Raw genomic sequence first — 13,279 nt, forward strand, 5'->3', positions numbered from 1 at the left:
TAAATATTGCCTTGCTTCATCAACTGATTTAAGAAAAAACCAGAAAAAAAACAGTCACTTAAACACATATTTGTATAAATAATGATTCATGAAAAATACATTTATTCAACACATGCATATCAAATGCAGTACATATATACCCCAGGTATATACAAAAATATTAAATCCTTACGGTCAAACCAGAAAAAATCAAGCAGGTGGAAAAAAAAGGAAATAAAATAAATACAGACAAAGCCACGGAAAATGCTAATGTGGTTTGGCATCAGTAGTGCATTCATTCTGTTCATGATTCTCTGTTCATTGTTTTGCTTGTAAGAATTGAGGATCAAAATTAAATAGTTCAAATAATGCTTAAGGACATCAGAATAAATATTGCAAATATGTCTTCAACATTAAGCTACAAGTGTATCATCAGCAGTGACAGCGGTTAGAATAACACTACCATAAACCAAACGACACCAGACACTTAGATTGTACACGCAATTCATAATGGACAAAACTCATATATTCTCAACCTCACTATAGTTGCTGACTGGTAGTAATATCTTATTTTGAAACCACTTAAATTTAAAACCAGGAAACATTTGGAGACAGCATTACAATGTAAAACAAAAAGAAAGTCAGTATTATTTGGTTCATGATAACGTCACTGTAATAGAGCTCACCTTGTCAAAACTGCCAAATTCGGATTTATGTCTAAACTGGCCAGAGTATTGGGTTCCAACAAGGACAATATATAAACAAGCAGACTTTCTAAGATTCAGACCTCTCTGAAAACAGGGACAGTTATGTGGTTCCAGGAGTGTGTGATTACCATGTAATACTGATATACTTGCTTAAAGTAGTCATTTCAACTACTTTGAGCTGAACCATATTACTTTACATAAGGCATTAGGAAGTACAGTAGTTGTGAACAACAGTTTGGTGACCAGGTTCAATATTCCTAGCAGTTGATTGACTTGTATTATCGTGTTTTTTAGTCAGTTTTAAGTAATGATATTTCTTTCCTGCCAAGAACCATGATTACAATAACATCATGCTATTTCAGTTCAAAGAACTGTACATTATGGAAAGAATGTTGCTATGGTACAAGACAAATTGTTGCTAGGCAACCAACAACCAATTGCATAACACACTTACCTTATATTACATTGACAATTGGATCTTGAGTTTTCATCAAACTTCATCAGTTAAAAACTAAAAAAAGTATCTATTTCAACATGTTCATATATATTTGAGCTATGTACATTGATTTCAATTTGTAGTTTGAGGACATGAGCTGATGATGTTGAGTCAGTTGACACTATTCCTCCTGCCCAGACTGGGTGGTTGCAGTTTTCTGTCGTTTATATGCCAAAACATACTCAGACTTCGTATGGAAAAGTTCAAAACAGGGTTCTATGCATAAAGGCACTTGACACTGCTTGCACTAATAATTGTAGACCCTCCTTTTGTATGATTTGTATTCATTTTAGCCTGTAATGTGAATGTCAGGTGATCAGTGGTTCAGACGAGTATACAGTTGAACCACGTTATCTCAACTCTTTTAACTTGAATACCCTGTTTATCTCTTAGTATTTCTCCGGTTCCGGCCAAATCTCTTCATTATCTTTTTAAATAAAACTTTGATAATTCGAACCCTGAAAAGTTGAAAAACTTGGATACCACGAAGTAAAATATAGGTTTCAATAGCGTGAATCAAACATCAAAACATCGTCTACTTCAAAGTGTTCGAATTTCATTTTGTTACTTATCATTATATAATAATTCTTTGTTAAAAATAAAACGCAAAAGTATGACATCTCACCATTCCGTGTTTATATGAACATCTTTCATGAGTAGACTAGCATGAAATCGGTAAAAACAATTTACGATAAAGCTTCAGACTGTAAAGTGTGCATACTGTCAAAACTATGTTGTTCATAACAAAAAACAAAATTCATCAATGTTGATCAACAGTATTCTGTACCGTTCAATGATTTGTACACCCAAACAAACGACAGTGCAAACCAAAAAATTGGTTATGCATAAAAGAGTTCCACAGTAAAAATGACAACCTAGGACAGCTTCACGGGTTCATGTTTTTACAGGAGCCAGAATGGCTTTGAAAGTCAATCGTATATCATTCATCCAGTGATTATAAGCATTGGCTATTAATAAAAACTGCTAGTGCTATGTCCAAACAGTTTCATACCATATTTATGAACCCGCATAACTCGAATACTCAGATAACTGGAAGTTTTCCCACGACCCAGTCGACTTAGTGATAACAAGGTTTGACTATATATGGTCTTTGACAATATAGTTTTGTAAATCAAGGTTGATCGGTTGCCCTCTTTTTGGCTTGGACTCTCTTTATCCCTGTACCTGCCTGGTTTACATACGGTTCATGGCTTCAGACACACCTGTGCCATACAGCAAGTGGAAGGAATTTAACTACTTCTTCTTGCACACGACAATCATTCATAACTTATAATTAAGTGCTATTAGTATTGGTATTGTAATAGGATAGGTTTGTGTTACCAAGCTTTTCATAGACTTTATTTAATTTGTAGAAAGAGTGTGCTGTTGCCAATCACATGGTCATAAAGCTACAGTCTAGTTTTTGAATTTACTGGTTAAGTAAAGGTAAGTTTTATGCTGTTTTAATGCTACATACCTGGTAATAGGTCAAATATCTGCCATATTGATAACTATTATGTTACATTAATTCAGCCACCTGTTTCTTTATTTGTCCTGTTTGGAACCACACCTGCCCACACAGAACTTGCACATTTTATTCCCCCTCCACATTGAAGCCATTTTGGTCTCTGTGGAGTATAACATATAGATATAGATTCAAAATGATAGATAAAGCATTGGAAACTGTGAAAAAAATGAAATATGAAGTTCTGTAAATTAAATTATATGTAGAAAAAATGTGTATAACTCTGATTGTTAAAATTGACACCAGATGTCTCACTTCTCAGACACACTCCCTATGCATTGTCCAATATTATGTTCAATGTTTTTGGTTTGAGTTTTCAGGTCACTGTTTATGTAATATTTTTTTTTTTATCAAAAAGCACTATTTTACACAGGTCAATAACCTAATGACCTGACTAAGAATGGTACAGAGAGTTGGCACTTTTGTCTTGTTACTCAAGGTATATCTTCACTTCAAAAGGGAAAATGTCAAAGTCAGTGTTTGTCTGCCTGAAGAGCTGGGTGTGTTGCCAAGCAACATCTCCCTTCCCGCCACTGAGGTTTGCTGTCAAGGTCATGTCAGCCACACCATTAAGGTCACTGACAGATTTTAGGTCATCTGTACCTGTTAAAAAAACACAATACTATTACTTTTACAGCATAAAGTTTTAATAAAATCTACAATTCATATAAATTTATCAATGCACGTAAAATTTAAAGTTTCAATTCCCATAAATAAAATGATCTAAAATTCCTTTTTGATATTGAAGAGTCCCCATTTAGCACTGCCAAAAACTAACTATACATTGGAAACTGTTTTTTATCATTTCAAAAAAGGAAGCCATACCTTGTGAGTCTTTTAGGAAAAATAATACAGAAGAAATCAACAGAAAGAAAAACAAATCAGCAGGGCTAAACCAGGAATTGAACCCTGGACTAGAGATTACCATACCGTCGCTCTACTGTCGCTCTAACTGACAAAGCTACTTTGTAAACATTAGTACCTTGGCCCACTGTAATGACTTGTAATACAGTTATATTCAAAACAAAATTAAGCGGAGGTTCCTCCAGGTATATATATAGAAAAAAACACGGGAGTTCTCTAGTGTTTTGCCTGCAGCAGGACAGGGATCCTGAATAAGCCATCAATGATGTGAGAGTTGAGAGTTTTGTTTTTTAGTGAACATCTATAAAACACTCCCTTCAAGCATTTGGGAAATTTACAAAAAAGTTAAAGACTGTTCTTTGTCATTGCCCTGTAATATTTTGTCAACTATAAGTAGAAGAAAATTCTCAATATTCTTGATTTTATTTTTTCTAATCTAACAACAATAGCATTAACTTCTGAAATTGATAACTGGTAAAGTAAAAACCATTTTTTTTTAAAGTTGCCCAAGCATTCATGTAGAAACAAGGCAGAATCTTATGAGTTATGAGAAAAACCACTCTGAATCCTACAGCTATGACAATGTGTTTAAACCTTACCTTTCAATATTGCACACTGATTATCACTGCACAATCTCCAGGACAAAACACCATTCTCATAAGTTGAACTCTTGACACAGATTTCAATGTTCCTGACCTTTAAACCTGAGCCTGTTTGGAGAAAGGAGAACACTTTATAAAACAAAACAGCAGCTATGATCATGATATAGGTACCGTATATATATTAAGTTGATGGACAACGACATACACAGACCCACAGTATAAGCTCACTCGGCCCTTCACGCCGGGCGAGCTAAAAACCCTGATCCACTAATTCAAGTTTAATTGTTTGACTTTTCTGGCAGCAATACAAAGGTCACTTAGCTTCTTTTGATCTGGTTAAAGCATTTTAATTGGTTGAACCTGGAAAGAAACAACAAGAACAGACCAGGACTGGCCACTGGAAAATGGGGTCCAGTAGCTAGTATTGCATGATTGAAACTAAACAAAGTAATATTTTATTAATACGAGGGAGAAAGAAGCACAAAGATTTCTTGTTTGATTGCTAAATATTTGACAGAAAACTCTTTACACACAAACTACATTTTGAGCTCTGTCTCTATCAAAGGTTGACCCAAGATATAGTGCATTTTGTTTTCTCAGAATATTTCTGTGCCTTTCTGGACTGTTTTATTCTGATTAATGAAAGGGGCCTTAATTTCATCTATAATAACACCAACAAAGGGTAAAAATACCTTTGAAATCGAACTTCCAAGACAGGGTTGCTATGGCTGAACCCTCAGTCCGTGCCAGGTACACCATTTTCCAGTCGTGTTCTTCCTTGCGGAAAACATTGGTGCTCTTGAACAAGCAGGACCCAAATCCAGACATTTTCTTATTTTCATCAGTGACTCGAGTGTACTCATCTTTAGCACAGTTATACCTGTGAAAAAAACCCATTGTCCATACATTTGTCTTCACCACATGTACATGTTGCTGTATCAAATAATAAGGTTTTCACTTCCTACAAAATTACTTGTTGGCTTATGTTGATAAATATCACACTTAATGACTTTTAATATTTGATTTTGAAATGATCCAAGAATTAATATCACATAATGTGTATGTATGGTATAATGTATGGATCATTGGATGTATAAATGTATGAATAATATGTTTATAACATGAGCAGGCTATATTACATGATAAAATACAATATGCATCCATGCTATACCTACCTGACATGTAAAAGTTTACCCTGTTTTTCACTGTCTGTTAGTGTAAAGACAAATGGCTCTTTGATAGCTTGTGGTGTGTTCCCAGTTTCCCCGCGAGCTAATCTCCATGTCAATGACCCAGTAGTCCGTCCCGACAGATCATTCTTATCACTTTTCTTCTGTGTAATGAATTCCACAAGCTCCACTATACACCTGTTCGACATTTCCTTACGTCGCTCTTCTGAAACAACTTTGTTCTTTTCATTCCATAGTCGGAAGCAGACTTGCCCTAACCAATTTTCCCTGACTTCCTTTCTGCGACTCATCATCTCTTTGAAATTAGCGCTGTATCTCCAGCTGACGTCTTGCACCTCATCCTTGGAGAATGCTATCACATAGGTCAGTTTCTTTCCCCACCCAACCTCGTACAGAAGGGGCTTATCACAGGCATTTTCACAAGGATCACAGTGCAGCCAACGTTTCTGGCTGGTTGAATACACTTCTGTCCACACATGATCAGTCCAGTCCAGAACGTATCTGGCCTCAAAACCCATGGTCCTGCAACACAGTGTAAAACAGTTGGCCCACTCCCCACAGCGCCCTCGTCTAGTGTCCAAAAGTTTACCTGGGTCATTGTAGCGAGGAAAGCGCACAAACTTATTACACCCGTCACATCTGTAGTTCTCTACGCGTGATGCTCCCCAGCGTAGGTCCTCCTGACTTGGTTCTGCTGGTCCTACACTCCGTGTCTTTCCTTGACAAATATCACACTCTGGAGCATCCACCCACTTGAAGAAGGAATTCTTAAACCAGGCAAGGAGAGAGAGAAGAACGCAGTCCTGAAGACCCACTGCAGAGGCATCTTTATCAGCTGTCTGTAAGGCACTGAATCTTTTTTTTGCCTCTTTGTTTAATTCTTCCATTGGAATAACAGATCTTGCCTTTTGCTGAAAATCTCTCCTTTCATAATTCAGCACATGAACCAGACTTGATTCAATCTTCATGAAAAATTGTCTTTCTGCTTGCTGAAATATATGTAGTATTTAACAACAAATTATGAAATAAATATGGTATAAACAGATAGCATAAATATATTTGCAGATGAATACTTGAATAAGATTAATTTGCACATCCATATAGCAAACATTCATTCGTGGATGTATTTCTCCACGCAACATAATTGGTATTTGCAGTATTAGATCCTCAAGACATATAATTACAATTTCATTTGAGATTGATGAAAATACAAATAAGTAAGAAGTTCATTTAAACTACAATTTTGAATAAATATATACAAAGTGTACCACTTTTTCATTAAAGTGCAATCATTGGGAAATAAAATAATGCCAAAAACGGAATAATTACTAAAATAGCTTATTTCAGTGGACTTCTTATTTAAGCACTTTTGCCAATTCATCAATGCACTACTCTGGCTAATTTTGATAATGTGCTAAATTTGGATGCCTTAAAATAAGTACATGTATGTTACATCAATCAGCATCAAATGGTGCTGAAAACAGGAGACTGTGAATACTGTTATAATGCAGTAACTGGTAGTACTTCTGAATGAATCAAAAAGACCTCGAATAGCAAACTTGTTATTCTATTTTTAACAAATAGATTCAAATTGTAGTGTATTTAAGTCCAGTTGTTTTTCTCTAAAATATTCAAGGACAAAACCTTTTAGTCCTGTTTAGCTGTGTTTGGCTACACCAGGGTTTTTGTAGGTTTCCCTATGTCGTTTCTGTCATTAGATTCTCAAGATTTGTAAGTGGTCGACCAGATCTACTTATATACAAAATATACCAGGTATATTTATATTAGGGTGAAACAACTTTACGTAACGCGAACTTGGCTTAGGGCGAAACGACCTGTGGTGTGAACGGGATTTAGAGCGAAATGACCCAGATCCTGTACCTGCATAGCCTGACGCGACATTGGAGTTACTGTCTGTGCTGGAAGCTGGATTTGTCTTGCTGCACTGGGTGTGACTGCAGGCTGCTGGACTCTCGGTGTGGACTGCCCTGTCGATGGTCCTCCAGTCGAAGACCTGACAAGCTTTGTAGCAGTGTGCAGCTCATTCCTCACTTGTATCAGAGTGAGAGTAGGGGGAATGCTGGCAGGGAATGTCAAAAACTCACCATCCTGTAAAGATAAATTATGAAGAATTCAAACAGTTTTAAAGTGAATTCTTTCATTGCAATGTTCAGGACCACTGTTCACCTGTCGATATGATATGACTACAAGTCCAGACATGTGTCCATATGCAAAATGGTAAATAAACACTGCCAAAATTAAAAAAAGAATTTTAACCTGAGAATTGTTTTTCATAAATGATCATGAATGGTAAAATTTCAAACTTATACTTAATTGACAGAAGTAATAAGAATGACTACCATAAGGACTGTTTGATATCTAATATTGTGGACACATATGAGGATGAAAACAAAATGCAGATTGTAGACTTTTACAAGGTCCATAATATTTCTGTGCTTATATTTATCATTCCACACATACAGTATGAGGCAGTATGAAGCTGATTACAGTGGAGGTTTATAATAATACCACATTGAATTTGTCAAGTCTTTTTTATTTAATGCAATGTCTGATGAACAGGATGATCGTACTATGGTGTATACTGAGAAGTTTGATGAGACAGCCATAGAACAACAGTTTAAACAACCCAACAAACATGTTGGGAGCCGATACCGGACAGACAGACACTCACTGTCTACTATACCAACGTGGATGTATTACCTTTTTGCGAAGAAGACAGAATTAGAAATCTACAGCTAAAACAACCACCCAGACATAATACCTGCCTGACTGATATTCGTCATAAAAATAATGTTTACAAATACAACGTTAACCCTTATGGAAGACAATACTACATTTTTTGTACTTCAGTACTTTGGAAATTACATCCTGTTTCTTGGAAGCAGTTTGAAGAGCTCATCATCCAATGTAAACAAGGAAAAAAATAGTGATATTATTGAAGAGCTAATACCACCGCATTCGCAAGATGACAGTGCATCATTTGTCGTCAACCTCACCAAATCAGATAATAAAAAACTTTTGGAATTTTAGAAAAAAATGATCTCAGTAAAATACTCTCACAAACTAATAGCGGGAGACTCCAATAACAAGCAAATCAACTTGGAAATACAAACAACCAATGTGAACATCAACAAAACAAGAGGTACAGAGGCCTGTATCACCTACCTGAATATTTGAGCAATCATATGGGGAAAAAATCTCAATAAAAGTAATTTTGCAAATCTATATTTTCATCATATTGATTCTCCTAACAATAATCCAAACTAAATGAAACTTTATACTACTCTATCCCATCATGCTACTGGTCAAATATAAACATCCATTGCTTCCTGGTAATGCTGAAGAAGTTGTTTAAAGGTTTTTCCATATTTGACCCCTTTGACCTTGGAAGGTCACATGTGTCTAAGTCATTTATAGATGAATTTGCTCAAAGGTTTTAACACAATTGAGCCATGTGACCTTCAACGTATGTCAAGGTAATCCAGTTGATGAAACCTCATCATTGCACTACATCCCAGCATAACTACTAAATACTATACACCAAAGACTTCACGTCGAAACCAAAGAAACTATAAAAGGAGCTCTAACATTTACTTACAAATAACTGGATTCATGGGAAAAGGCTAATGTTTGTCCCATTTTTAAGAAGGGCTCATGGAAAGATCTAGGAAATTACCGACCAATTAGCTTAACATCTGTTCTATTCAATAGTATGCGACGCAATAGTTCACCTTATGAGCTAGAATAATTTATTCAGTAAAGAACAGCATGGCTTTAGATCAGGACGCTCGTGCATACCGCATGCATATATATAGCGCAGCTATTAGAGACACTAGAAGATTGAGCACAGGCCATGGACGAGGGAAACAAGGTTAACGTCAGCAAGGCCTTTTACAAGGTCTGTCATCGCCTTCTGTTACACAAATTAGAACTATATGGTATAACAGAAACTGCTAAACTGGAATAGAGATTTTCTCACGAATACAGAATAAAAAGTTGGTATCAATAGTTTCTCCTCCAGAGCATTACCACAGGGCACTGTCCTCGGCCGAATTTTATTCCTTATATATATGAGAATGATATACCGGTGGTCATGATCACTAAGTGTGTAATTAAATTATTAGTGGACGATGCAAAGCTACATTCAAAAAGTTTGGCAGCAAAGGATCGGGAATAACTTCAACAGAGTATCAACATAGTCGTATAAAGCCATGTTATATACGTCTCTGGACAGATCAATGGTTGATGAAACTAAACATTGAGAAATGGTAACACATGGAAAATGGAAACAATGTTAAGACCTCAAATTAAACTACACAATGATGGTAGGGAACACTTGCGCCACAAAACAAAAGGAAAAGCATTTGGGAGTCATCATAGACCATAAACTGCACTTCTTAGTCCAAGTAAATACTGCAGCAAATAAAGCTAACCAAATTAAGGGTGCTATATTTAGAACTTTTATATTAATGGATTTGGCAATGTTTACATCACTACAACTACAAATTTCCCTATCCCGAACGACTTAAATCCCTTGGATTATCAACGCTCAAATACCAACGTGAAAGGTCTGACCCGATTTAACTTAACAATAACATTAATCTATAATCTTATAGTCTATAGACAACATAGACACTTTTAAATATTATTTATAACTTTGCATTTGCAACCGAGAATCAGAGATTCAAAGTCGGTATAGGGGGCCAATTTACAGATGAAGAAAACCGTACCAAGCCTCCATACAAGTGTGAATTACTTACAACAAGGCCAAAATCAGCGAAGGTTGCAGAAGAATAACAGAATATAGTTATACCATTGCCACAGCAATATCACACAAGTCCATATAAATCTCTGATTTAGACAAAGTTCCCACAGAAATCAAAATATCGAAGGCAGTTTTTAAATGAGGATGTAGCCTAATAAGCTGTCACAAAACACATCTAAAGTTATTCCATGCTGAAATCTACTCAATTATTGCTTTTTGTTATTTTGTTTTGTTTTAAACTGCTTCACAGACAAAATTATATTAAAACAAAGATAGAATCTAGACTTGTTTAGAACTATTGCCCTTTAGCAACTACTATCTGTCAAACGTGTGCATTTACCTCAATAAATCCCATCTCGAACAAACATTCCAGTGCCCCCGACACCGGCAATAATTTGTTTTCGACCGTCGGATTTGAAAGTCGTATTTTTCTATATTTTGGATCATTTGGATGGTTAATGATGTTATCTGCAAACTTTAGGAGAATATCTGATGCTGTCAAAAAATCTTCTTTCCCGTTATCAGTGATAAGTTGTTTTACAGTGCTGTGAATCTGTGCCATCGTGTATGCGGAAGTTCACTTGGCCTGAGTAATGTAAAAACCTGATCATAATCCGGTTAAAACCGGATCCCAATAAAAACCGGATCCCAATGAGAAACCCTTACATACATGGGTGGAGTAATCTAGGCGAAACACATCAAAGAACCAACAAACAGACATTAGCGAAACGCTACACTGCACGTCGACTATCATAATCAGTGTAATTCTCATTTCATTTTTACTTCTAACTTCAAACAATTTACTTTTAAAACCGACGAGTCGAAATATTCAATTTAGGCACTAAGAACTTGAACGTTGCATCTCGATGATATGCACAAAATTGACTAAACAGACAGTGAAATCACGTGCCTCGTTAGAGGTTCATAAAACCAATTTCATTTCATTCCACCCCTTACCGACCCGGAACTGCTGTTGTATAAGCTCGATGGACCGCAGCGTAGAATAGAGAAAAAAGATCATGAAATAAAAAGAGAATATTTTTCAAACGGAAATATCTTTACGCTTACCATTCCGGAACACCTGGCCTTGTTCTACTTGTACTTTTTCAAATGTCTCCCGCAAGGATTTTATTTTTTATATTTTACCCTAGTTTTATCGACTTTAAGATTGAATTATATAGTTTTGTTGCGGACACTTCGATAGGGGACACCGGGGCAAGTTCGGCCCGGAGTCAGACCGGCCACCCCTGAATTTTTGGTCTGGAGCAGATCAATCACAACTTTGAGGATCTTAACAGTTTAGTCGGGTGGGCAGGATATACACATGAAAAAATGACGAGGAAAACCCAAAAATAAAATTACCAAATGGGAGAAACAGTAACTTGAATTTTGATGGGTACCAAAAATAAATCATGACCTCATTTCCAGTCAGATTTTGCAAGCTTTCTAGTGAGAACCGAATTAACGTCATACGCGTAAATACACACTGATAGCTTCATCTGATGGTATAATATAAAAGTCTAACATCAATTTGGGGCATGTTCGGCTATTGTGATACCGGGGCAAGTTTGGTTGGTTGGTTAAAGGGTTTTTCGCCTACATGATGATTCCGCCCATACGGGTTTCATCTCACTGACGGAAGTTGTTCTATCGGCGTAGATTTTTTTTTATGCAAGTTTGGTACATGTACCACATAAGAAGTCGTGAAAGTGGCGGGAAAATATTACCTTGCATGCTGTGCTTTATGATGTCATGATTATGCTGATTACAACGCGTGGGCCGAACTTACCCAAGACTTCCTGTCCCGCGAACTTGTCCCGTCATACGGATTTATGCATACATTTTCAACCTTTTTTTACCCACTTACCGTAGAGATATTTGTAGAACTGCACGGTACTGCAAACGGCAAATTGAAAGGACATTACACATAAATTTGGGAATGGAAGGCTTTTTTACGCCTTATCTCAAAATATATAAATGTCATTGGATGTTCGCCTATGATTGGCTATGGAAGGGGAGGGGGAATAAATGCAATGTTATGTCTTTATTAAAGAGTAGAATCATCTGTAGACAAGCAGAGGTGATCTGATCAGCTACATTATTATTACAAATATATATATCCACGGAATTAGATTATCTAAGTCCGTGATATATCACATGATTATGGACTCGGTGACGGGTATTTGCTGTGATATTAACAAAAGACTAGAGAAATGACTTGTCTGCATCGTCCACATTATTCATAATTTTGACAGTACTCAATATGAGGTATGACAAGTGATTTGTATAGTGATAGGAATGTTGATTAAAGTAATTCCTAACATTATGTGGGAGGGTAGATTGTTTACTTCTCACATTTGTATTACTTTGTTAAGTATAATTGTTGTTTATGATTTAGAGACAAGGCTCTGTTACTTTCTGTGTTATTCACCCTTATGTAGGGTAGGGCTTTTCGTTCAGTGTAGGATTCCTGGCGATCAGCTGCTACGATACCGGTGCTGAAATCTGTGTGTTTGCACTTTTGAGACAGCCGGAAGTGGGTGATAGTAATAACAGGAATAGGTTCCCGCTCCTTGCTCACATGCTTTTAGATGATGAGGCTGGGTTCGAGATTAACAGTTGATCACTCATCTTCGAGGCTATTTGGTGGGGGGATAAAAGAGCGGGTCCGGGCGGCGACCAGTGCATCGCTCCTCGGTGGTATATATATGTGTATTCATGTATATGTGTTCATGTATACATATATATATATTTGGCCATTATAAACTGTATAAAACGACCCATAAAATAGGTCCTCTCGCTCATTCGGCGTAAAACCCCACAAGGTTAGCGCGGGTAAAGGAGGGAGGCCAACAGTGCTATATGGACCTATTAGTTAGGTAGGAATAACGGGATAAGCGAATAATGAACTAAAAATCAATATCGGTTTATCTGACACAGCCAATAAGAGTAATATAACACCCTATCCAAGCAATTACAATCTATAATAAGATAAAACATATGGCAACATGATCTTATACACATAAAAGTAAATACAACAACAACCAAGTATCCTCCAACTACCTATCCATCCCCCTCCCACAAATCGTCCCCAACACTAACCCGGTCCATACAACTAACATCTGAATAA

General features: G+C 36.4%; 1 protein-coding gene across 1 annotated transcript; it reads right to left on the reverse strand.

Annotated features, from left to right (window-relative positions):
• Positions 1 to 1,185: 1,185 nt before the first annotated feature.
• Positions 1,186 to 10,732, reverse strand: LOC110447229 (peptide-N(4)-(N-acetyl-beta-glucosaminyl)asparagine amidase-like). The gene is made up of 6 exons (XM_021492771.1): positions 10,490 to 10,732; positions 7,245 to 7,472; positions 5,349 to 6,352; positions 4,866 to 5,053; positions 4,171 to 4,281; positions 1,186 to 3,310 (listed from the first exon to the last, which is right to left on the reverse strand). The coding sequence occupies exons 1-6, from the start codon at positions 10,709 to 10,711 to the stop codon at positions 3,138 to 3,140; spliced, it is 1,926 nt and encodes a 641-aa protein (XP_021348446.1). The 5' UTR covers positions 10,712 to 10,732; the 3' UTR covers positions 1,186 to 3,137.
• Positions 10,733 to 13,279: the final 2,547 nt, after the last annotated feature.

Source organism: Mizuhopecten yessoensis, unplaced genomic scaffold (assembly GCF_002113885.1).
Source record: "Mizuhopecten yessoensis strain PY_sf001 unplaced genomic scaffold, ASM211388v2 scaffold3235, whole genome shotgun sequence".
Lineage (NCBI taxonomy): Eukaryota > Metazoa > Mollusca > Bivalvia > Pectinida > Pectinidae > Mizuhopecten > Mizuhopecten yessoensis.

What these genes read in the sequence shown, in the direction of transcription:
- LOC110447229 (XM_021492771.1), bottom strand. Translation starts at nt 10,711, where the DNA reads ATGGCACAGATTCACAGCACTGTAAAACAACTTATCACTGATAACGGG. An exon ending in TTGGAAGTTCGATTTCAAAG is followed by an intron (nt 4,282 to 4,865) that starts GTATTTTTACCC and finishes TTCTCCAAACAG; the next exon opens with GCTCAGGTTTAAAGGTCAGG. An exon ending in TCAGTGTGCAATATTGAAAG is followed by an intron (nt 3,311 to 4,170) that starts GTAAGGTTTAAA and finishes TTTTTTTAACAG; the next exon opens with GTACAGATGACCTAAAATCT.